Source organism: Pezoporus wallicus, unplaced genomic scaffold (genome assembly GCF_028554395.1).
Source record: "Pezoporus wallicus isolate ANWC-B61680 ecotype Strahan unplaced genomic scaffold, APGP_CSIRO_Pwel_v1 contig_5787, whole genome shotgun sequence".
Classification (NCBI taxonomy): Eukaryota; Metazoa; Chordata; class Aves; order Psittaciformes; family Psittacidae; genus Pezoporus; species Pezoporus wallicus.
In genome coordinates, this window is record NW_026637253.1 from 1,596,489 (window position 1) to 1,623,426 (window position 26,938).

The 26,938-nt window shown below is 40.1% G+C and overlaps 1 protein-coding gene across 1 annotated transcript in view; it reads right to left on the bottom strand.

The window, feature by feature from the left end:
* OCA2 (OCA2 melanosomal transmembrane protein) overlaps positions 1 to 26,938 on the bottom strand; it is a 189,865-nt gene that overhangs the window by 152,295 nt on the left and 10,632 nt on the right. The window contains exon 2 of the mRNA XM_057404472.1: positions 13,482 to 13,762. Within this exon, the coding sequence (XP_057260455.1) occupies positions 13,482 to 13,741 (260 nt within the window). The 5' untranslated portion in view covers positions 13,742 to 13,762. The remainder of the gene's footprint in view (positions 1 to 13,481; positions 13,763 to 26,938) is intronic.

The window sequence follows — 26,938 nt, forward strand, 5'->3', positions numbered from 1 at the left end:
CTCTAAGAAAGGCTATTCTTCAAGCATTGAAGTGACATGATACTGTAGTCCCAAAGGCTTGGGGGAACGTATATTGAAGTATGAAGATTCAGACTACCTAAATTTAAGGATGATAAAAAAAAGGAAGTGCTATTGAAAGAAGACAATTGACCACATCCTAGGTGGTGGAAAGCTTTTCTACACAATGGTGAGGCAGTTTTATGTTGATATAATTTCCCTTAATCCAAGCAATTTAGTGATCTGCCACATGTAATTATGCTTCTGGCCTTACGTAGTCTTATAATATACTCTTATGCCACTCACCCCAGTTTTGAAGACTGAAAAGAATAATTAGTGAACTATACTAATACTAATTAATGAAGTAATGCAGAAGCTATTTTTCTTTACTTTTTTTTCTTTTTTTTAAGACATTGATCTTAAAATTGTCATTACTTGTTTCATTCCAAGAATTTGGAGATAACATTTTCAGACTTGCAACTTTTAGATGAAAAGGTAACTTTGTCACTAAAAACAAAGTGTTTCCATCATTTGGAGGTTAAAAAAAAGGCCAGACAGATGTACAAAAAAGCTAATTAACAACATCATAAAAAAAAGTGACTGATTCCTGTGCCTGGAGAGACAGTAGAGGTGAAGGCAAGCAGCAGGCCACTGCATGGCTTAAAAATTCAAGCTGCCATCAAATTAAGCTTTGTTTTAAGAAGGCATATGATGGATCCCAGCTATAGTAAGCTTGCTGGGACTTGTATTTTGCCCTTTGTTCAGAATAAAATGAAACAAGGCAGGTTCAAGAACCCTTATATCTGGTAAGTAGTTGGTGTCTCATAAGGTGTTACAATATAACTAGGACAACTTCTGTGGCCTTTATGTAGATCCTGATCTCAGTGGACTGGCCCCAGCAAAAATGCTAAAATTTTCTCCAAATCTAGGGAATGAGACACAGTACTCGGAGATGACAGAGAAGAAACAGCAGTAAAATTTTAAGATAAATAATTTGCAGGGAAATATATAGCTATCATATATTGAAATAATGGGTATTTTTTCACTATAATGAGCGTCCTTCTATTTTTTATATAATCTTAATTATAATGGAGATATTAAGAATTCCTTTTCAAGTTCTGTCTGAGCATAAGAAACTGAGGTTAACTATATGACTTTTACCATCTATAAGTCTGGTCTAGGATAGTTACAGTCACTGGTAAGAGAGAGACCTCTTCAAATTGTTTTCATCCTCCCTGCCTCCTATGCTGACTATACAATGAACCTGGAGAATTAACTCTGAGATAACAAAGCCTCCTTCAGTAAATAATGTATAAGCCGCACACAATGTACTAAAAAGTACTTTCCTCATGTGCTTTTTCTTTGCTCTTAGATGAAATCTCTTTTTCATACAGAAAACTTTTCACCAGAAAAGTTATTCAGTGTTGACTAGGAATGAAAAAAATTATCAAGTCCTTCCAAACATAATTTCCTTATAACTTACTAACAAGTAACTTCCAAAACAAAGTAAACCCACATCACTAGCTATTGCATTCTACCTTGAATTGTATCACAGACAAATATTTTTAAAGCACTGAAAATCCCAGAGGAACAAATTAAAGAAACCAAACAGAATAAAAAGGTAGCTGATAATAATACAATATTTGTTTTTACATTTGAAGAATATTCAGTGAAACCTCCAGGAACAAATGCTGGTTTATCTCACAAAGATGATGCTCTTCCCTTCACTAATATCACTGAAATATATTAACATATGCAGTTTACAAGCCTCAGGAAACTCTGGGTGCTTGCTGGGTTCTGTTTTGCTACCAGACATCTTTTTCTATCTTGAAAGGCCTCAGGTATGTATAGGTACCTGAAGGCTACCATGCCAGAGAAAGAGCTATATAATTTATGTTAGCAAGCAGCTTTAAAACACAAATTTTTGATTCAATGTCATGGGAGATGAATTTGAAACACAAAGATCTGAGACCATCAACATATTCAACTGAGATTCTCAAATTTAAAAAGAGGAAGGAAAAAAAAAGAATAATAAAAGGATTATAGATAGTGCATTGCAAAGAAACAGAGAATTTCCTTGTCTCATGCTGGGAAATTATACTCAGCAAGTCTCTCCTCAAATGGGGAAAACCGATCACAAAAACTAAGAATAATGATGTAATTTCAGCTTCTCTTCCTCCTTATTTAATCTGTAATCCTTCTTCATGTAAGGACATATTCGTGTGCACTGAAAAGTCAAAAAACAATAATCATGCTCCTCAGGGTTTAGAAGGGAATTTCTTTTACTGCATGGCAGATGGCTTTGTTCGCGCAACACAGTGTAACTGTATATTTGCAATGATCTTCCCCCCAAGTCACAGACTCTTTCCAGTCCCAGACTCTTTCTTCTCAGAAATGGTGTTTGCTTTGGCCCTACACAGAGTGACACTTTGGTTTCTCCATAGTCTCACAAAGGGGATTTCCTTCAATCTTTCTCCTGAAATAGCATATTCTTGACAAGAAATGCCATAATATTTTGCTATGCACATTCTAAAAATCGCCATCCATCCAAAGATAAATAAATCCTGGATAGTGATTACCAGAAAAAAAGATAGGATTCTGTTCAGTGGCTCTATGGACAATAAGTCTTTGCATACACATGGAAATTTCTAGCTATCCAGACATGAGGTGACATAAATAAGACCTAATTCTCTGCTCCCAAAGAAAAAAAAGAAAGTGTCAGTGCTGATGGCTTAAAAATTAAATAAATAAATAAATAAATTATTCAGCAAGAGGTTATCTGCAGCAAAGGAGAAACCCTTTGCCGGCCCATTGTCATCAGCTTCTTCCCCTTATCAAGGCAGGAGGCTCCAAGCTGCTATACAGAGACAGAAGAATAAAAAAAAACAGTCAGTCCTTGCAAATGAACCACATTAAAGAAGCAAGACAGATATATCTGTCTACAAAATCAGAACTGAGATGAAGGATCTCTGTTACTGGTCCCACCCTGGCAGAGATGCTGTGGAGCACAGCTGACATAGAAAGTTAAAGACATAAGAAAGTTTACAAGTGTTTCATTTTTCAGGCAGATACGGCACCTGAATAATATATTAATTTTCAATTAAAAAAAAATTGTTAGCGTTTTAAAAAGCATGAAAAACAGGGTTTCAATAAAAAAGAAACAAGGCAAACCTTGCCCTTTGCGATGTGTTAGACAAGACAGTTATTGCAGCTATTTGATTATAAACTCAAACAGATCAAAAAGGCTTAGTGCTCTTGAATCAACAGCACCTCCAAATAAAAGAAGCCTGAAGCACACATCAAAAGCCTGAATGTAGGATAAAGTATAGTACTAACAAAACACAGTTCCTCACATGTATCTCTTGAATAAAACAACTCCAAAAACTGTTGCCAAGATAAATATCTACTGCTCTGAAAACTGTCTTTTTAATACAGTCTGAACAGGCAGTTTGCAAAAAGAAATTATCCATAGAGTGCGACACAGCAGGAAAACCAAAGGATACTCTGACAATATGGCAATGCAAAGGAAATAGGTAAGTGGATACTCTAGGCAGCAGAGCAATATATAAAGTCACAATAAAAAAAAAAAAAAGAGAGAGATAAACACTAAAAAGCCCATAACCACATACCGTTCTTAAAAGTTAATGTAGAGGTAGCTCTTCTGCACCTCAAGATTCAATACAAAATAATGGTTGTTCCTCTACACAAAAATAACCAATTTAAAGCTTGCACGATGGAATCACATTTGAGTCATGGCACTTAGAAGTAGGTTGCAATTGCAAAGAAATGTTTTAAAAGCAAACAAACGAAAAATGCTTATGAAAAGCAGAAGTCCATAGAGTACTGCCACAGAGAAAAACAAATGTACTATTTTAAGGTTATGTAATGTGGAAGTTAAGAGTAGTGGAAAAACTAAAGCTACAGGAATTATCTCCTCCAGAAGCATTAGAAAAAAGCGTGGGCTGGAGAGAAAAAATATCATGACACATGGCACAGCTAAAAGAACAGATTTTAACTTCACTCAAAAAGCACATAGACATACTAATTTTTTAAAAAGGCCATTGATTTAGAAAGGAAGGATGGACTCCATCAACATTTGTTCATCATTGCAGGGGGCATGGTTAGAATCTTGGCTCTGCAGTGTTACGCTAGTTTAAATATTAATTTATTTTAATCAATAATCAAACACTGTAACCTCAAGAAGGACAAGGTATGTTCCTACTTGCAACTTTCTTGTTAATGAAGACTGAATGCGATGTAGAAAATGATACCATGAAGACTGCATCCCTGAAGAGATACATATGCAGCACGGGTAGGCTCCATAAGGAAGCTGATGTCAATGCCTAATTCTGATGATCTCAAACCATTATATGTATGACCTAAATCTCCCCAGGTTCATAGTTTCCCAAGTATGAAAACCCAGAAATGTCTTTCCTCCTTCCTGTCTGCTTGAGCCTAAAACGTTTCTTGGATTGACATATAAAGGAAATTAAATGATCAGTCCTATTCTGTATTGTAAATGAATTGAATAAATTGGTACATTTGTCAACTGCTTTTGATGTGGGGTTCTTGTGTGTTCTGCCTCACAAACATCCAGATTTCCATCTGAAGGAAAGCATGACAGGTCTAATGACATCAGTGGAGCTTTTTTCAACTTTTGCTGACAGACTTATAGGTTCAAAACTGTGATTAGTATGATACTGATCCATCCAAATCCTTCTGACAATCTATCATTCTTTTCTGCCAAGGACAGACTGTCTTCTGTCAAAATAGTGTAGTTTGAATATTTCTGGTCCTATAATTGTCTTCAGTACTGTCATGCAACTTTGAGCAGGTTTGTAATGGGTGCTTGATGGCACTTTTTTTGTAGTTAAAACAACTGTTTTACACAAGCTGATGTTCAAATTTATTTCCTTTGAAACATCACGATTGCTTACAGTTCTGGCTTAACTCATTTTTGGGAACAGGCTACAACATGCCAAGTAGACACGAACCAAAAACAATGTCTAAAATGCACAAATTCCATTGCACCACTTCTGCAAAGAGCATTTACTCTTGTTGGCCTGCACTGGAAAGCACTGGGAGGCACAACACACAGCACATAGAGCATCTTGGCAAAGTAGCCACATGCTGCCAATGGGTGCAAAATCATGTATTTATATAATATTATGACATAACCCTGCTGTTTTAGCTTACACAATTAAACACACATCAGAGGAAAAAGAAGAGCATCCTTCGTTACCCTTCATTCTGAGTTTACTCTTCCTTTTATCAGACAGATTCACTAAATTCAGGTTCATGCTTTACACTGTAAGAGGTTTACATGATGAGCCAGCTGTCAATAGACCCTAAAGAGGATTGCAGCTCACATGTCATTGATGTGGCTGAGGAGGCAGAGTTGCTCCTATCACTCCTAGAAAGATCAGAGATGAAAGAATACATGAGGCTGCTTCTAATTTTTTATTTTCTCAGCAGCAGAGAAAATAAATTACATAAGACTGCAAGAGTGGGTGAAAAAGACACTCTGAAATACTTGTATACCCTATTCAAGGAAATATTGTATTAATCCAGGATTATACTTCTTACAATAAATTCATCAATGGAAGAGTGTTTCCTTCTCAAACAGCAAGTGTAATGCTTGACCAGACATACTAGTTCAATATAACTGCCAGCACTGCTGCCTGAGACAAACGCTTGCATACTCCAGCATTGCCAGAGCTCCACTTCAGGCGAGGAAGTCTTTAGAGAAACTGCTCAAGGATCTCAGGAAATTAATAGCAGATGGACTGTGTTTGCTGTCCTTACTGACTAGCACGGAAAAAGGTGTAGCTCAGAAAGTGTGAGCAAAACCTTCAGCCTTTCACAGCTGCTTCTGAATGATGCCAATTCACAGACAGTACTGAGTCAGTATCTTATGCTGCACCCCTGAAAACTGTGAGCTGCTGCAACTGCCAATCTGTTTTCTACTTCACCCTGCCCAAAAGGAATCATATAAAAACATGCAAAGTTAAAAACTAAGTGCATTACTTCTGAACCTTCCCAGTCCCGGCAGACCTGCCTCCCCAGCTCACTGTGCTATCCTTGACTTAGCTCCAACCTGCTGTGGACAAAGCTCTGTACGGTCTCTGACTTCTGGTGGTTCATTAGTGCAATTATTGCAGGTTACCCTTGCAGTCCCATTAGTACCTATCAAGCAGTGAATTGCTTGGTTGGTCACTGTCTGTAACCATTTTGGTGACTCATTTGTCAGCTTTTGCTGTATTTCAGCAACTAAATCACTTGAGCTCCTTATGAACAGGAGGTTTTTAAAAAAGCCATATGATTTGCCAGACTACAAACTGTGACCTTTTATTTTTTAATTCACTGGCTAATTTATTCCATCTGCATTAATCTATTTTGCCATCAGCTACATTCAATTAAACATGAATTTCAGTTCTTAAACCTATGACCACCACTACCCTGGGAATTTTCGCTGTGGCTGAGGAATGATTTTCAGTGCTTCCAACAAAAAAGGACAAACCACTCTGATGTTAATTAATTCTAATGGGAGAGACATTTAAAGTGTAGGGCAGACTGAAACATGTCTCTATCACCAAGAAGAACTATGCTTTAAAATATCTGCTAACAGTAAGCTTTGGGGAAAAAAAAAATATATCTATATAAAAAGGTTCAAGCCTTAAAGCCAAATGGTCCAAACTTACTGACAAAAATCAGATTCCTCTCCATGACTCCTATTCTCAATTATTTTTGGCTGCACTTTCAGGGTTTGACTTGCTCTATCCTTCAAATTCAGGGCCTGAGCCCTTGGAAAAGTTACCATGTTTTCATGCAGACCATTTACCACTAACTACAATGCCACAATGGCTGCCTATTTGCATGTTCACCTGATGCTGTGTTATGTGTAAGGGCCATGGATTTCCAATGTTTTATTTTCCTTCTCCCCAGCAACTGTCAGCAAATACTCCATTGTTCTTCCCTATATAAATTTTTTGCACATGCACAAGTACACAGCAGAAAATTAGGGATAAAACTGGATTCGTATTAATAAGCATAATTTGACCACCTGCTAGTACAAAGTTCTGATTCCCACAAATTGTTTAATATGTCAGAAATGCTACCTGCACATAGGTATCATACATCATATATCAGCATACATCATCCAGGAATTAAGCATGCTGAACAGTTTTTCAAAGAAAAAACTTTACTGAGAGATACTGAGTGACTGAGTTGTTTGCTTCATCTTACATGGATAACTACTCACATCAGCTACTCTTAGCCCCATGCATTCTCTCCTGCTCAACTGGGGCTGCCTCTGCAAATGTATTGGGTCTGGCTGGGAGGGAGTTAATTTTCCCTATAGCAACCCTTATAGTGCTGTGCTTTTGTACTGGTAGCTAGAAGGGTGTTTTGGCTAATGCTGAGCAGTGCTTACACAGCATCAAGTCTGTCTCTACAACATTCCCCCTCACCAACCAGGACAGCTGACCCAAACTGGCCAAAAGGATCTTCTACACTGCACGATGGCTGCTCAGAAGGAAAAGCTAAGAAAAAGGAGGAGAAAGGGGTGGGGAGAGGAAGAGGGAGGGTGTGTCATTCATTATTTATGATGTTGGCCTTGCAACTACTACACATACTGAGCCCTTCTTCCTGGAAGTGGATGGACATTGCCTTCTGAGGAGAAGCAGAGAATAAATCTTTTGTTTTCCTTTGTTTCTGCACATGATGTTTGCTTTTGCTTTATTAAACTGACTTTATCTTAACCCATTATTGGTTTTATCCATCTTGTTTTCTCCTTCACTCTGTCCTGCTGAGGAGGTGAGTGATAGAGAGGTTTGGTGGGCAATTGGCATCCAGCCAGGGTCAACCCACCACAGCAATACATGCTTTCCAAAGTCTGGCTGTCTGTTTAGCTTAACCCCTCAACCATATAATGCAAAAAAAAAAAAGCATCACTGACATTAAAAGCCTCTCCCCTATTTAAAAAGAGGTTTACATGAGGAAACAGCTGTCCAACCCCAAAGAGGATTGAAGCCTGTATGTCACTGGCATTTTTCCACAACTGACCTAAGAGGTCTAAAAAAGATAAACCCCACATAACCATATTATTAACCATTAGGAAGAGAGCAGCTGCTTGCCAGATTCAACAGTTTTGTGCAATGTCGCAGGGATTCAATTGAAACTTTTGATCTTTGGAGGTTGGTACACTGCAATTTTTTCTTTGAGTGCCAAGTTCAGTTTTTAGCCTGGCAGTTGCAAAAGTGTAAAGCAGTTAATTAGTACCCCCAATATTTTTCAGCAGAGCACTTAAAACCAAAAATTAATAGTGGTGGATTTTTGTTTACCAAAATGTCCTGTCAGAATCAAAAAGCATTTGAGTGGCTACATGGGTGTGCTATGTTTTTAGTCTGCTGGTGATGGAATAGAAACTGTAGTACATGACCAATCTGAGATATTGTAAATAGTTACAAGAAATAAGCACTGAGATGATGAACAGTTCACAGCAACAGAGAAATTAAATAACTCAACACAGGGAAATCTGTCATGACTGAGGTCTGTTTCTGGTTTGATTTTTTTTTTTTTTTTGTTAATTTTTGTATTAATAAGAAAAACTAAGTTAAAATCAGTCTTTTGCTGAGCACACTTCTTTTGCTCAAATGAAGCAAACATTCTCCTTAAGTTATACCATACAGCCACATTTCTGTCTTCTGCTACCACTCGAAGATGCTTTTCTCTAGGAAACGGGGAACAATGATTTAAAAGGGAGCAGCAGAACTTCCCAATATCTTATCCGAGCATTGTGCATGGTGTTGTCGTTCTGTTATACTTCCTAGCATTTGAGCTAAAAATGCACTAGACCTGCTTATTGTTTTTAGTTTTTCAGGTTTTTGAATGGTATTTTGTGATGTAACAGGGGCAACAGCAGGGAGCTGTAATCTGAGTTAAGTCAGAGAGTCTCAGCAGTTCCATGCCCCTACACAGTTTGCTCAAAACAAGCTGCGTTACAGCCACATGCCTCCACGTTAGCAACAAATGCTTGAGAGAGTATTTTCAAAGCCAAACAAACCAAATTAAATCAATTAGTAAAATCGCAAACTTCCTCAATACTATTTATTCACTGCAGTGTCACAGCGTTTAAAGATCCTCATGGGGAATCAAAACTCTGAAACATTCACTACACATAAGAAATTGAAAGAAAGCCAGAAGCATCACCATACAGGCAGCAAGCAAGATCACCAAAAGCTACACAAGAATAATGAATGTCTCTGTTTGCTGTGAAGTCGTCTATCTGTCCTGGACTCTCTGTAATGTTTGTGTGATTGACATGAAAATCAGAATGGTTTCTACACAAACATGCAATTATGGTGTGAAAATGACCACTTTCCCTGTCTGAATGTAGAACAGAAGATGATCCCATTTTATTCTAATAGCCAGAGATCAAAATTAGTCTTACATAGCACACAAAAAATGTGTTTTGAATGGTTTTGAGGGTTTTTTCCTCAGTCTTTTTCCCCTGTCTGAAGAAGCTTTTCAATTATCACATAAATTTTACTTATCTAGACAGTAACCATGTCATCTTGACATCTAATTCTAAGTCTCATGAATGTCCTTTAAAAGTAGCAATACATCAACATAATTAAAAATCAAAATTGAGATTTATAATCCCTCACTCCTAAAGGCGTAACTTCACTTTCATAGTAAGTTCACTTTTCACTATAAAATAGCTTATCCTCTCCCAGCGTCTCTAACTAACAGGAAATACAATTGCAATCTTTCTGATGTATTGCTGCAAACTGAGAATACTATAGACAGTTTTAACTCACTGACTTTCTCATTGCAAACAAGCCTCTCTACTGATCCTGGCACCACAGACACAGGGGAAAGGAAGAGTTAAATATGTGAGTGAGCATTACATAAGTGAAACTGCAGGACAGGAGGAATGCTGAGAGAAATAGCTTTGTTTGATGCAATGAGATACAAATTGAAGCAGATTCCAAAAAAAAGATTATTTTTTGTTATCCCAGACATGAGTCTTCTTAATGAGTCAAAAAGATTAAAGAAAAATCTTCCAAGTGCTATTATATTAAATGACTAGCAAGTTCCAGGGCCAAATTCATCCAAATATAACTTCAGTGGAGTAACAATAAAGCTTGGTTTCATCACGTTGCTTTCACAGCTTAATTTCTCATGAAAAGTTCACAACATAATGAACTGTACAACTGCCAACCTTTTTTTTTTTTTCTCCTTTCCTAGGAAGATAATGTTATTTGACCACCCAAAGGAGGTAAAACCAGCAATTGCATCAGAGAAAGAAAGGCAATATGAAATTAATGCCACAGGGTCTAGTTACGCTGTTACTTCTCTCTTCCACTGCCTTCCACCACAGTGAATGGCCCTCTTTATTTAGTAGTGTAATTTTAAATAGCAGCACTAAGTAATTGATTTCATGAGTTTAAGAGTTAGTACTCATCTCATTTCTATAGTTGGCCTTCAAGACCTATTAACTCCTAAGCCAAAAACAGCTGACTTCACCCCACTCCTGTGGCTCACCAAGTAGGATTTCAGATTTGGTTGATATAAAAAACCATACCATTAGGCTTTTTCCATGGAATTAGCACTGATGATGATGAGACCAAGGCAACCAAGGGCCTTTTTTTGTGGCCACATCCTGTATGTACAGAGACAGAACACCCTGCTTTTGAAGGGTGCTTTTGAAGATTATCAGGGCTGGCCTGAAGAGCATTGCTCATGCTGCCACAGAGCGGCATGAAAGCTTCCTGCAAGGTAAGGAGCTTCAAAACCAAGAAAGATGGCTTGGACCAATCTCTATCAACTGCAAAAGCAACTTTTACATAACTGCAATGAAAAAGAGCCTTGTCTATCCATTGTTTAAAAGCTGAGGAAAATAGAAGTGCAAATTCAAAATCCAGACTTCAGTGCCACCTCAGTACTTTAAAACCTGTATTTCTGATAGACAAAACTGCACATTCCCACTGAACACCACTGGAGCTCATGCATAGACCACTCCAAGAGGCATGGCTGCATTTCCCACAGCAAGGAGGACCAAAGGAATTATGTTGTTCACAAAAAGTCAGACAGGCTTATTTTAGGAGAAAGGATGCTCTGCAAAGACAAAGTCAACAGAGTGACCACTGTGGATGGCCCAGGCCTCCTCACACAGAGCCAAGGGAGCTTCAAGCACTGCAGTAAAAAATCAGAAGGTCCTGGTCTTAAATAGACAAAGTAAATAAGGCAGCATTTTGACAGGCAGGCAGCCTGAGACAATGCATACACTGACCACAAAACAGCTGCAGGACTGTGCTGCTGTCAAATGGAAATGTTCATTCTAGAACAGGGTGGACATAAATGTCCTTAGGAAAACGGTCCTGCCTAACTCAAGAACACTTACTTCAAGGTTATTTTAGGGACTGAGATAAAACCCCTGTTCTGTTAAATAGATTCTTTAGAAAGTCTTCTCTCAGTGTACATTTGAACAATTTAGAGAACCTATGAATATTATCCCGGAAAGATAATTCAGCAATTTAAGTTAAGTAGATGCATTAAAACAAAACCATACAGACATCTGAATTTCCTGAGCCTCTTCGTAGAAAAAAAAATTTAAAAAGGATTTGGTCTCCTCTTTTTTAATCATTAGTAGTTTTCTTTGCAAGCAAAAGAACAATTTACACTAAAAGGTAATTTTCATTCTAATGAACTAATCAAACAACTCGTGATTCTGCAAAGGCTTATCCGTGTTTTTGTCTGTATTCTGTTGAGCAGTCCCAATGATTTAAGGGTAATTACTCATAATAGAGGGATTACACAGTATTTTAACTGCACCTAATGTGCATTGGCTAAAATACATGTTCAGAAGAACCAGAGAAGATTCATCTCCATGAAAAAAAATCAATATTGCAGGAAAAATAGAGGTAAAGATAAACAAGTATAAATTTCAGGAGATCCTTTCCTGATCCCTAATATATTGCTATAGAAGATTAGATATATTTTGTATGTAAGGAGCATGGGCATGGCTCTTTAATTCTATTCCTAAATCACAATGACTACAGTTTACTCAACAGGAAAACAGTGTTATCAAAAGACCTGCAGGTACTCCCTGTACTTGCAAGAAGGTGGACTCCCCTATGATTTAATATTTTTCATCTCTGACACCTGCAACCATGATTTCCAAACTGTAGTTCATAAGTTCACAGTAAATTGTGTACCGCCAGTACAATGGAAAATAACAGAAAGAAGTTTAGCCTGAAGGGTGATAGCAGGTCCATAAGAATCACAGAATCACAGAATGATTTGGGTTGGAAGGGACCTTTAAGATCATTCAGTTCCAACTTCCCTGCCATGGGCAGTGACACCTTCCACTTGGTTGCTCAAAGCCCGGTCCAGCCTGGCCTTGAGCACTGCCAGGGGGGAGGCAGCCACAGCTTCTCTGGGTAACCATTATGCCAAATGGCAAATCATTAAATAAATTGTACTTTTATGTTTAATTTTAATTAATTAGGTTTTTAAAATCTGATTTAAACACTAAACTGCTTTGAAATTTACCGTTTTTTCCCTATTTCTAGCAGTCCAATGAAACTCTCCAGAACCAGGTTCTGGAGATTGTGCTGGCACTGTACTACACCACTGCAATGTCAGACATCTTGCTCGATGCAGACCCCCCCCAGGCAGCGTTTCAAGACGTGCTCTGCAGGAGCTTAGATTAGGTATAGCATTGCTCTTGCTTCAAGCTCTATCAAGTCACCTCTAAAATTTCTCATAACTGCTGAAAAAGGTTGACAGTCCACCCTGGCTGCCTTCCACACACTGTTGTTGTTGCTGTTGCAAAACTTGCTCCATCCTGCTACCAAAGGGGTTTTAAAAAGTGAATATGTGAACAAGAAAGGGTTAAAAAGCCACCTGCAATATTTTGGGGTCTATAAAATATTTCTAAATGCTTACAAATAGAATTGTTGATGTTGTATCTGTCACAACAGGAAAGACTAGTGCTCCCACGCCCAAACCTGCACCTCTCCTGATGCAGAAAAGGATGCACAAGGAGCACACACCTGTGGTGTGTCAGCTGTCACGGTTGTGTTATTAGTGCCATTTTAGTACTCACAGTCTTACCTGTAGTGGTTCAGTTTACAGCCTTACAGTGTGTTTTTCTGAAAGAGGTGGGGGGAGGGGACATGAAAATTTCTTTATCTCTGTGTGTTTTGTCACACCAAGTAGGGAAGGAAAGGCATGTTCCTGGCCTTGAAAACACAGTAAAATTGGCCTACGGCTGCTATTAAATCTGAGATTAGTTAAAAAATCCACAACCCCTCCATAGCTATTAAGACTGCTCTGGTGCCTCATTAAGCTTCCTGTTCTCTATGTAGGTGGGAGAAAAAACATTGACTTAATAAACACACATATCTGCTCTGTGAGGAAATAAAAACTAGCTTTAGTTAGGAGAAAAAAAATATTCTATTTGGCCTTATTCTTACCTTCCCTGAATGGGGACAGGGGTGAAATCCTTCCCCAGAGCAATGCAGACATCTTCCCCTATTGCTGGGTTTTCACACAGGGTCTGTTGCTCTCCAAGACTTGCTACCATGCCATGATACTCTTTCAAAAGCCGCAGCTCATTGCAACTTCTGGTCACCGGTTTGGCTGCCACTTTTGCAGTTTGATGTAGAGATGTCTGATTCAACTCCATCTCTTGTTGTCTAGGAATAGTACTTTCATCTCTGTTATCCAAGTACATCTGTCCCTGGGGGTTGTTCTCCTAAAGAAAGTGAAAACAAATATATTGACTAAATTGAATCGACTCAACATTTACTTCAGTATGTGTGTGTTAAAAATGCCAAGCAGAAGACTTTAACTTTGGATATTTCTCTTGATGGTTCATTACTACAAGGAATAATTCCAATGTTTTAAAAATCTTTGCATCTTCAAAATTAGCCATTATAAGAAGCATTCAAATGCATAGAGATGGGTCTTCTACTTTTTCCACGTCTACCGTGACTTTCTCCCACAAATTTCCCAGGAGCTATCACACAGAATAAGCCAAAATAATCTCCACACCAGTGGCACAAGAGCCACAGAGCCACTGCTGCAAAACATCTTCCCAGCTTATAACAGCACTGCTTCACCACCATGACACAGGTTTTCTTCAGCAGTTGTGGTGGCAGCAGCCCTGCAGAAGACACCTCTCCCCTCCTGGCCCCCAGGCTCCCTCTGGAAGCTCTGTTGTATCTGATGGCCCCTCATTAAGCAGAGCAGGTACTTGAGTTTTATGAAAACAACATGCCATTTCAGCACTTGCCAGAGGCAGTTATGAAATGTGAATCAAACCTTGATGAAAATGAGGTTCTATTAGATGATTATTAATGGTGATTATAATAAAAATTAGTGCATAACAGTCAAAAAGCTTTTATGCTCTCATCATTAAAATTCAGCGTGAAAAGTGATAAAAAACACTTCAGAACCCCACAAAGTGCACAAATCAAGCATGAAGACCGAGTTAAAGATCTGCCTGTCTTAAACACACACTGTGGAGTCTAATCACAGGAATATTTCAGTATAAAGTGCTGAAGCCACCACAGAGTGCAGCAAGAGCTTGGGAAACAGACCCATCAGCCTCCGACGTCCCTGCGGCGGGGGAAAGCAGCTTTGCCAGAGCACATATGGGGCAAAAATAGCACAGTAACAGGGAATAGGTTCTGCTTTGGTTCCAGCTGGAGAAATCACTAGAAACAGAAATAACAAAAAGCTCATGATGATTTTGTACAGCTTTGACCTCTCAAAGCTACAAAGTTATTGGCTTTACAGAGGTCCTGGTTTTAGACATGGCTGACATACATCAAGAGACACTGAAAACAATTCAATTTTCAATGGATAATACTTCTCCCCTAGATATTTTCTTAAAGGGACAAGCCCTTTCTTCACTCGGTGTAAGGAATACAAGCACGGCTGATGTAATAACAAATACACTGTCACTGAGCTGGTCCAGGGCTTCTCCATGGCCTGAAAAGCACAAATTTTGGTGAACCAAGACAAAATCCAGAGTAGAAGTCCTGGAATGCCAGGTTACCGCTCCTGCACTGGGGGATCTAAGGCTGGAGATCTTGCGAGAGCCAACACACAACATGCAGGAGCAACCACTGCCCCATGAATGTCACCTTGTCACCTCTGGTAGCCTGCTGCCCTACCAGGCATCCACTTTTGCTTATTCTGAAATCCCAAGCTGCCTTCCTACCTAATAAATAACTTTGAAATGTGAATACTTACAACTACAAATGGAAAAGATAATTGCTCTTGTCTTCAATATTACTTTATATTTTCATGTACTGATTTTATTAAGACACTCTGTAAATCATAATTGAGATATCTGCCCATTTATTCCATTTTTCATAACATTTGGTTTGTCTGAGTGCCTGCTGTGAAAAGACGTAGATTTTTAAATTATGTCAGGCTGTGGAAACATGAGCAGTAAACTTACAGCAACTCAAGCTGTACCAGTTCTTAAAAGATGAGAACCTGAACACAACCTTTAAATTCAACCCTGTCTCACCCCAGAAGTGGGAACCTTTTATCTGTAGGTGAGTAAAGACTAAATTAGTCAGGCTTTCGTAAGTACAAAGCCCTTACTATGAAAGACATTAAGTTTCAGAAATAATTTAACAAAAAAAGAATGCCAAGGACAAAAAGCTTGAGAGAAAATCTGATGCCTAAATCCAAAACCAATAAAATGCATTATTATGCATTCACAAAAGCTTTGCAAAAAGATAAAATAATACAGCATCATTTTGCCACAAGAGACAGGTTTGATTGCGATTACCTACGTAGCTAAAACATTGCTAAGGCAACTATCACCATGGTATCTAAGCATCTAAGACATCAGTGCATTTACCATTCAAGAAATTCTCAAATGATCACATTTTTCTGTAGTTAAAGAACTTTTCTCCACTTTTATTTCTTCTTTCTTTTTCTTCTCTTGCAACGCCTCCATCAGGAACAAGACATAGGTGAGATGTTATCATGTGAAGGTGAGTAGATATTTTAGCCAAGGAAGCTTATTTGGGGTTCATCAATCTGGAGCTATGCACCACCGAGGGCTTTTTGCCACAGCTATAAATTGATCCAGTAACCCCACATCCAGAGTTTTACTGTAAAAGCGCTAATACAATGTTTAAGCCATGCTTGTTATCCCTTCTTCATCCCTGTCATCCCAAGGATCCACTTTTAAAGCCCTAGTGCAGAATTTATATTTTCTTCAATTTTTCAGGTGCTAATTAGATCAACAGGGTGCATTATTTTATTTAAGAGGGTTAGAGTAGCCTGCTTTTTGGTTGCAAAACAAAATGCTGGAGGCAAATGATGTAGCTGGTAATACATCATCATTTAAAACATTATTTTCCTGGGTATCAATTAAGCAAAGCACAGAATTTTTGCAATCAAAAATTAAGTGGACTTTTATCTTAGGGGCCATGAGATGATGAAATATTACATCTGCTCTGGGTAATGCCCAGAGATAGCATGCTTTCTGTTTTGCGTATCTTATTATTCAGCAAAGCCTCTCTCCCATCAAGACTGGAAGAAAACATTACCTCTGCACTAAGCCACCTTTCCATTACCAGGCAGAAATCCAAATCCTGAGAAAGAACTAGCAGAAGAGGGAGGGAGTGGTGCTGCTGAGCAGTGTGCCTGCACACCCCCCTTACCCAGGGGAAGGAGAACATGGCTCTTGAAGCAACACTCTCACTCAGTCCCCAAAGCTTGGATGTGCTGGAGACTTCTCTTCCAGAGAAATTTCAGACCAAATCTCACCTGCCTGGGAAATCTCTCCACAACATCTGAGACTAAACAAACTTGTCTCTTGCTACAACTCCTCTCTCAGTGTGCTCCTCTGCCAGGCACACTGCAGAGGCCATAGGTACAAGCTGCTGCGAGGAACCTCCCGCAGTCTCACACTGACAGAGTACACCATGCAGACATGCCCCCAAGGCACCTTTCTGTATGTGCATCTCCCTCCAGATATGTGTCTCCAGACGATTCCCCACAAGTCAGACAGTTGATGTTGTATTGGCCTTCCGTGGCAAAGACACCTTAAACTGGTCTCAAAAGCAGGGAGGAGAGTTGCTATTTCCAGCCTGTGGCCTGGAGAAACAGACCAGGTATTCAGCACTACATCTCATAAATCCTCCTACAAGAGGCTTGCCCTTGCATAGCCACTGCATATCCCTGACCCTGCCATTCTGGGAACAGATAGATGAAAATGCAGCTCAAAAACCATCCCTAGAGCCACAAAAACAAGACACTGTACACACACACATGCTCCCACACTACCACAGCCAAAACACAGTAATTTAGATTTATTTATTTATTTTGAATAAAGGGAGGGTACTTTATTGTCTAATGCTGTGATGTGCAAACAAGAATTCTCCATGTTTCTTAATTGGTGTGTTCTCTTTTATAAATAGAAGGTGCTTCTAACTTCTAAGAAGGTGTAGGAAGAAGGTAAGACTGGATTGGGCATACAGGGTGCAGCAAATCACTTTGACATCAGAATTTCACAGTATGTTCCAGTGAAGCTGTTTTCCATGGAAACCCTGGCAATCCTACATATAGGATCCCCATTATCCCGTAGGGTGGTGTTAGGGATTGCACACTGCACAGAATAATGCCTCACAGAGCAGCTCTCAGTGTGGGAGGCGCGACAGAGTGGGAAGACAACAGAGTATGGTGTGCAGAGAGGGGCTTTCAGGGCAGGTCAAGCAGATTGTTACTGCTGACTCTTCCACAGTTTTGGGGTCATCTTCTCATGCCACCCATCAGTGACAAGAGGAATGATGTGGATAAACCTTTATCATCATGCACCTACCATACAAATAAGACTACAGGGGGCTTGTGCCTAATATAAGACTCCCTACTTAAATTCCCCATGAATTCCTGGCCCACAGCTGCAGGGAGGACTCTTTGGCAGGTGAGAGGCTATAGGAATCTTTGTCTCCATTGGCCTGCCCAAGAAGAAATTGCTTCAAATTGCTCCCATGAGATCTGTTCCCAGGTGTTTGTTCCCAGACACAAAAAAAAATGTTAAATCCCAAATACCTTATATTCTCTCTCATCAGGTTGGGTAATGGTTTTAAACTAAAAGAGGGGAGGGTCAGGCTGGATGTGAGGAAAACATTCTTTACCATGAGGGTGCTGAAATACTGGAACAGGTTGCCCACCTTACAGAGGTATTAATGCAGCAGTCCCTGGTGCACACACAAGACCTCAACTTTGTTAGTGCCTGGGCTGCTTGTCTCCCCCCACTGCTCGCAGAGTTCATAGGGCTGATGAGGAGCCAGCACAACAGCTTCCCCTGAGCTTAACTGGACACAGGAAAAACCTTTCTGCGGTCAGAGTCAAAACTCTGTGGTCAGAGTTCATTTGCCTCTGCAAATGAAGTCCCCAATCTCCTTCGCACTTAGCTGATTCTGCTGCAATCCAGCAGCTGCTGTGCCCGGAGACACGGCTTTGCCTCCTGAAGACACTAGATCGCTGCAGAGCCCAGGGGAGATGTGGCCTTGCAGGCTGGAGTTCCATCCCTACCCGTAATGATAACAATAGTCATGGTGGAGAAGTCTGCTCAGAGGACAAGCTTACTGTACAGGTATGGTTAAAACAGCTTAAGAGGGAGAGCATTTGTGGGCCTCAGAACAAAAGTAACATTGTGGAGAAACTACTTGCAGGCCAGCTGATGAAAGAAAAAAATATGTTCTGTTATTCTCCTTTTTGAAGTGCAACCCCACAGATGACTGCATCGTTGCAACCCTGGGCAGCAAACCATAGCACAGGAGCAAAAGCAAGCAGCCTTGAGGAAAGAAAATGTAGTGCTCATGTGCATCCCAAGAAAGCACAAAACCGTCATTCTGTGCTGACATAGTCACTAAGAAGGGATTGTGGCAAATAAGCATGACAGAGCAGATGTAATAGGGAGAAAAAACAGTGCTGCCGCAATGTGGCAACACTTCCAAAAACCATGCTGCCGGCAAAACATGGAAGGACGAGCATGTCTTCCCTGGGTCGCCTCCCAGTGCCTGTGTCGGGCAGGACTGGCTTCCTGCGCGATGGTCAGAGCTGCGGTACCAACACTGCCGCGCCTGGAGCGCTTTTAGGGTAGTCCTGCGCGGCAGCACTAAGCGTTAGCAAGAGTTTCAATGCCCGGAGGCTTCACTCAAAACGGCCACAGCCTGAGCTCACCGGCCGCGGCACGGACTCAAATCACTGGCAGCCTGGAGCATACACGGGCACAGGCTGACCCCTGCTGGCAGCCTGACCGCCGACCAGAAACGGGTTTTCCTCGGGAAAAACACATTTTAAGGGGATTCCATTTGTAAAGCCGGGTGTCGAAGGAGAATCCGCTACCCCGGGCCTCACCTGCAAGCGCCCTGAGAGAGGGAGGAGGGCCTGGCCGTCGCCGGATCAACCCCAGCAGTTCCTGCCACAGCACTCCCCAGACTGCACGTCGGTATGCATACATACATATACACGGGTATATGTAATTATACATCCACATTAGCCAGCAGACATTCATTCTGCATACGCAGGAATGGTCTGGTAGGGCAGTCCTTCATGCAATAGGAAGCGGTTTGTATGTCTCTTAAGGTGGTGAACAGCAGAGGAGCACGCACAGGCTGCTGTGGTCAGGGCAGCCAGATCTGACAAATTTGTGAGGAAAAAAAAAAGTAAAAAGCAATTTAGGAAGTTTCATCCAGGTCAACTGAAGGTAGCATTGAACAGAGGCTTACATCATCACCCAGGCAATAGCTGCTCATCCTGTTCAAAAATTCATTTCCCCATATAACCATTATCCTATGCTAAAAATCCCCAGAAATTAGGCATTATTAAAGAACACACTCTGTCCCTTCATGTTTATGTTCCAATGCCCTGCTCTTGCTCAGTGTTTAATCTAAAGATTTGTTTTTCAGAGCCTTTTAGAAGGTGTCTTTGTTGAAAGAAATATGTACCAGCTTGGTCATTAGGAGCAGGGCGCACAGCGCATGTAATGGCAATCAAACAGGCCAGCTACCAGGAAAAGAAAAAAAATCCAGATAAAACAGCAATTTCCTTTTTCCTTTCTTATTGCATCTGTCAAAGAGGACAACACAAAGCCCATTCAAATAAATAGGCAGACGTTTACTGTCTAATCAGATACAGATAAGCTGCAGTACTTTGGAAGGTTAGCTTCTCCCTCTCCACCACCTTCATGTCCTAAATCCCTGTAAAGCCCATAGAGAGAGACAGGCGCTGGCAGCCAATCCGCCATCCAGCACATACTACAGTGGAGCCCTGGGACAGGGTCAATGCAGCATGCCTCAGAAGTGCCTGGAACTCTCCCTGACTAGGTAGGGACCTGGGCCTGAGGCAGATGTGTGTTGTAAAGACATCTCAGCTTCAGTGAGCGAATTTCCAGCAAATGTCAGTAGCCTAACATCAGGGCCTGGAGTCACTGGGAACATGAAATCTGTGACACCAAATAATGCTGCATAGTTACTAGGACCAGTGCTGGAGCTTGGTCATTTGACGACTTAATGCTGTCACATCAACGGACCACTGCATATACTGAAGTAGACTTCTTGCTGGTAAGATGAGAACAAGTGAAGGGGGAGGGAGGGTGAACGTCAATATTAATACTACAAGCCACTGAACATCTTATTCAGCCAAGGTTGCTCAAGTATGACAGTTGCATCAACTGTGCACAGGGCCTGTGAGGCTCTCTCACTGGAACCAAAACAGAGTCGACATATTAGACAAAAAAGGAGAGAAAAGCAGCCAAGTACAAAGCAGTTAAAAACTATCTTAAGTTTATGAGCCTGGAGATTCAGAGGGCTGTGTCAGAAGATGGCTGTGTCAAAAGGAAAATGGTGTAACTTTGAAACAAACTTTTTGGCTTTTGGTCTTATTTTGGGTGATAAAAAAAAAAGAGATGCTAGAAGAAACTTCCAAAATATAGCTGGTGACCACTCAGCATATGCAGCTTGCTCTGATTAAAAGATGCTGAGAAACCAGGCAGGTCTGAAAGAAAAAAGAGTCACAACCTGTCTTGACCCAAGTGTAAACCCAGAGAGGGTTTTCTTTTCTCCTTAAGCTATGAGAGCTGCTTTTTTGTGCCGTGAAGTTGATTTTTCTGCATTCTTTTAAAAATATGATGAAAAGCAAATGCCATGTTGTTAGCCCAAGAAAGCTAAACAGCCTGCTGAGATGCCCAAGGCCATTCCTGGCAACTATATGTGAGAAAGTGAAAAGATTCACACCTATGACTAAAATTCCAGCAATGTAGCTTTGGAGGACTTTTGAGAGCTCAGTACTTCTCTTTTGCACTTTCAGAACCCATTGTTGTATGGTCATGGGAAGACAGTGAGACCTCATGGTCTCAGATCTCATTGAAGAGCTTCTGTGGGTAACTGCTGAGGTCTCAAGGTAGAGACAGGCAAGAAACGCCAGGCCCTGTGGCACTTGCGAGGGTCTTGGGTGTCCCCAGAAGCTGCAAACAAAGACAGCACAGGGTGAGAACGCAGGCAAGAAAGGCTGTTAGGAAAGACTATTCTGAAATCTTACATGTCTTCCAACAGGCCTTTAATGATTATTATAGATTGGCGATGTTGTTATTTTTACTTTGGGTTCTTTATCCTTCAGACGTGTCTGACTAAGTATACAGCAATGCTCGATCTTGTTATTTGGTACATATAAAGGTCTTTACATCTTCCTTTTATTGTAAAGAGCAACACAGTAGGAAGGAGTTGATTGGTTAACACTATATTTTGCAATTATGAAAATAAACCTGTCTAGTTTCTGCTCTGTTTCAGAAATAAACAGGAAATTCAGGTTTCCAAGTGGAAAAGGAACATCTACATCAGGGATTGTTTTTTTATTAGTTTTATGCCCGTACTCCACTAATAAATGTTACAAGTTCTTAACAAATTATTCTACAGACTTTGAAGCTGAACACCAAGCTCCCTAAAATACAGTGCAGGAAAATATATGTTATTGCCCCCTGAATGACATGTCTAGATGATTGTTATTCTCACAGTACCAATCATTCCTATGTCTAACTTGATAAACTGCAGGTGTTTGAAATTGCTGCAGCAGCTAGAATACTGATACACAATAAGCGTTCATGTCACATTTCTCCTGTCCGCTGTTAGCCTAAATTTACTTCCTAGAAAAGAAGATGATAAGGAGTCTCTTTGCAGAAAGGAATTAGAGCCTCCGTATGCCTTGGCAGCTGTACCATGATAAAAAGATACTAACAGGTGCAGAAGAGCAGAGTTTGTGGTATTGCTGGTTTCTCCTTTATTCCAAACATGCTGCACAGTAGAATAAGATAGATATTTTCCTACAGGACCCAAGTGCAGTGAGATATAGACTCACAGTTTTTAGCTGGTCTCTTTGTCCTAATGTTATCAGAAGAGTTTGGTTTGTGTAATGCTCTCTGATGCAGCTGCCATTTCAGAATGAATGTAAATTTTTCATAGCCTGCTAATATGGCTGGAGTTTTAACTTCACTGCAGGTAAAAATAACTGCTACATGACTTGTTGACACTGGCCATAATGCATCCAAGGAGGATGAACCAAAGGAGGGACATTAAGGGAGGTAGGTCAGTATTTTGTATAGATTCATTTCCATATTCTATGCTCAAAAAAGTTGGAGTTTTTGTCTACTTTTCAAAAAACGTTTTTATTTATTGAACAAATTGTTTCTTTCCTGTACTAAGTAGTTTCATGGCTATGTTCAGAAATTGATGATTACCACAGGACAAAGCTATTTCCTGTCCTATAAAGCAATGAATGCAAAAATAATAATCTCCTGAGACAGTCATGGCAAATAGCATGGCATTCCAGGAGCCTGACAGTGACCCTGTGAATGGATGTAGCTGTACTGGTTTCAGGCATTGCTAGTTCATTAGTACTTGTTCTTCTTTACAGAGTCAAAGGGATTTGGTTCTGTTCATATCAAAGTTTTGCTTTGATTTTAGCTGGGATGAGGTCAGACCTGATTGAGCTAATAAGTCCAGGTTTGGATTAGAAATGTCAGTGCTATTCTAATGACCTGCTCTAGTATTTAAAACTGACCAAGCCTACATTGAGTAAGCAAGGGTGAAAATGTAAACTAGACATATTTAGAACTGTCTTTCCTGGGTTTGGGCACTCTGTTAGCACCTTACTGCTGTACACAGTTTTTTACCTGCCTCATGTTCCAAATGAGCCTGCTTTTATCTACATTCATGTTTCTTAGATGCAAACAATCATGCCTTAGAAGGAAACACAGTGTCTTCAATGAAATGGTATTTCTGTGCCGCAGGGGGCACTAGTTCATGTGGTGGTCCTGACAAATTTGTTAACGTGTCTCACAGCTTTAAAGCATTTTTGCAAGACCAAGAGGCTGAAAGCACGGACTATGGGATGTAGATTTGTGAAGCTGGCAGATTTCTGGACTGTTAAAGCTTATGAAAATCCAAATCCAAGATAATATGTATGGAATGTGAGCCTTGTCTTGGGGCTTTATAAAAAATGCACTGAGGCTAGTGAGAGTCCTTCCACAGCTTTCACTCAGCTTTGGATGAAGCCTTTCAAGGATGTTTGGCCTATGTGTGAGAGTACATCTAAGTGTGTTTCTCTGAAAGGGGGAGCAAGGGTGGCCTCTCTGTTCAGATAATCTTAAGCAAACTACCCCTCACAAGTGATTTCATCTGTTGGCACTGGTGAAAGACAGTGCATTCCTGGGCAGAAAGTTCACTGCACAGAAAAGTCATTAGTGAGCCCTTCTGTGAATCCCTCCAAGTCTCCAGAAAGTCTGCAGCAAGAATGAATTTCTCAAGGAGCTGCTTAAAGATCTGAGGAAAACTTGGCTAGAAGAATAACCACATGATCCTCCAGTCCCCCAAGTATTCTTGGCTTTCAGACACTAAGCCCAGTGTGACATGACAGCCTTACACAGTCAAAAAACCACCATTCAGTGATAGAACAATACAATATGATGACAGATAAACAGAGGGAAGGAGGGAGACTGCACCCACCTTCCCCTTTCTTCCTTTATTCTCATTCAAATTTTTTAGTATCTAACAGTTCAGATGGAAGTGGAAACATCACACAGTGACTCTGGCTATCTGCAGGGCAGCACAATGGCTGCAATCAAGTTGCCATGAGCATGTGTGAACACCATGATCACCTTATGTCAAGGCAGACCCATGGGCACAGCCAGCTCCGAGCTTTGAAAAAGTTCACATGATTTTGTTTCACCTCCACCTTTAGCCCTCCCTCATTACACCATCCCTTTAAAAATCCCTACTGAAAAATAGCCCTTGAAAAATATAATTTGCAGGTCATAGAGCTTGACAGAAGGCTGGAAGAAGCTATCACCTTGTTGTGTGACAACTGGCTCCACTCTGCTCTATTCTTTTATTATGGTGGTGACACCCTATTCCCACTGTGGGGCATAGATGCAAATAAGAAGAGGAAAGGAGACAAAACTGTTGTGCCTGACACTCACACTAATGACTCTCCTCCCTACCATAAAGCTAGAGCAAGATACATCTGCACTTACTCTAAATCCTATTTTCACTGTCAAAGAAGTGTAAATGAATGCTAGGTTTGGTGGGAATAGGACTATTATCTTCAAAGAGATAATTTGACCTATCTAAACTTCGCAGCGGTTTCGCTGGAATACAAAATTTTCTTTACCCCAATAAAGTTTGGAAATCTCACCCTAGCAGTCACAAAAACGTGGAAGACAATGGCTAGATAATTTCATGCATCCCAAAGCTTTAATTTAATCATGGATCGTAGTTCAGGAGACATATTATTCAAAGATATGTATGAATTTCACATTGAATTACAGACATTTGTTTCTTTTGCTTCATGCAAGATAATTGCTAGATTATGGATAATTGTTAAAGAAGTCTTCTTTTCATTTATCAAAGTTCACAAAAGTTACCTAGAGCAGAAATAGTTCTCAGTTAACACAGCAAAATTCTTTATTATTAACTTTCTCTCCAAGTAGTCTGCATTTTAAAGTTAAATATCAGTTATTTGAAAGTAAATGAAGCACTCTCTGATGCTCAGTGTTGTAGCTCAGTAAGTGGCTAAACAAAACTAATTCACAACTTCGTTCCTTCAAAAATGGAAGGAAAACCAGTAACAGTTGCTTAGCCCAAATATTGCTGGAACTGTGGGAAGGTTCCTTTTGAAAATACAGACACCTTTAGTTTAGGATTACATGGCCCAAAATTATTGAGATGCTTTTTACTTAATGGACAGCATTGCCATTGAAATTATTTATGATTTTATGATAAACTGGTTCTAAGGCATCCACCTGGACCCATTCAGAGCAAGCATCTCTGCAAACAGACCTATGCAAATAGCAGGTCTAGGAACAAGGAATGCAGTCTGTTTACACAAAATAAAGCTCTATAACAAGGAGCCATAGCCCTGTAAAATGTTCCACCATTTAACAGACACAAAAAAAAAGCCTACAATCTTCTGCACCATGTACCCATGTAGTGGGTAGGAACTGAAATTGTTGTTTTCCCTCCATATAAGAATTTTTTACCCACCAAGTTCTGGGTACAATGCTGGGGCTCTCCTTTTGGAAAGAAATTTGGAAGAAGGGACGCAGTGCAGAAAAAACTCAGTGAAAATACTTCAAGGGCTGGAGAGCTGCTTTATCATGAAAGAGACCAAAGGTATTCAATCTGTCCCATTTCTTCAAAAAAAAAGAGAAAATAATCTGATACTAAAAGACTCTTGAACTTAGCAGATAAAGCTTCACACAAACTGATGTCTAGAAGCTGAAGTCCGATAAATTCAAACAGGAAATATAGGACAATTTTTGTTGCCTTTTCTGTTAATGGTCACATTGATTAACTACTGAAACAAACTACTGAAGACAGCAGCCCGGCAACATCTTCTCAGCCTGAGTTATCACTGGAACATCTGCTTGAGCAAGGCACACCAACACTTTTGCCAATGTTTGTAAAGCTGGCTTAAATGTTCGAATGTGGGATAAAGATGTGAAAGGTGGAGTTGAGAGTCCGCCTCAAGACCCAGATGCTATGAAAGTCCAGATGTACAGATTTATTTTTAGTCCATGATCTCAAATTCATTTGGGGTTAATTTTCCAGCTCAGGAAATAAATCAGTGTCAGTACCAACTGGAATTTGGTTTTTAGACCTTGGCTTTGCAGATCTTTGATAACAAGCAGGGAAAACAGAAACGGTTATCACAGTAGGAAAGATGTTTCAAACAAATACTTGAAGTAATCTGTTCCTTTTGGACCTATAAAACTGTTCAGAGGCTTAGGTGAAAGAAAAGCCTCTCGTTGTTGAGAATTTTTTTGTACATTTTCATGCTTAAAAAGCAATGCTTCTGCCAGCAATTTTCATTGAATACTGTTATTTATAGAGCCACTTCAGCAATGAAATAGGAAGCTGAAATCACACTCTGCATTCTTTGGCAGCCCTTGACATGGGAAGGATGTCTGAGAGGTACTGAGAGGTATTTAGACTCTTTTTTTCTTTTCTTAATAATAATAAAAAGATAATAAAAATCTGTCTTCAGAGCTTCCGTATAAAAGTGGAGAACTCATTAGCTGAGAGACACACAAAATGCAAAGAGCTCATTATGCTTTTGAAGATACCGAGTTTGTCCAGACATTGTATTCTAATTGGATTTTCCAGCAGCAAAAGCAGAAGACTCACAAAATGAACCCTCTAAGGGAGTCAAGAAGGACTCTGCTCTTTCCCTTTGAGCCTCTGTAGCCAACAGGACATCTCAAGGTCTTTGTTCCTCATGACTCTCTCCCCAGTGGAGAAGCTCATTCACCCACCCTGTAGAGAAGGAAGCTGATGATGACTGCTGGTGCCTGCAGCCTCCCCTCCCAGACCCAAACTGCTGAACCTTCAGAAATATCTTC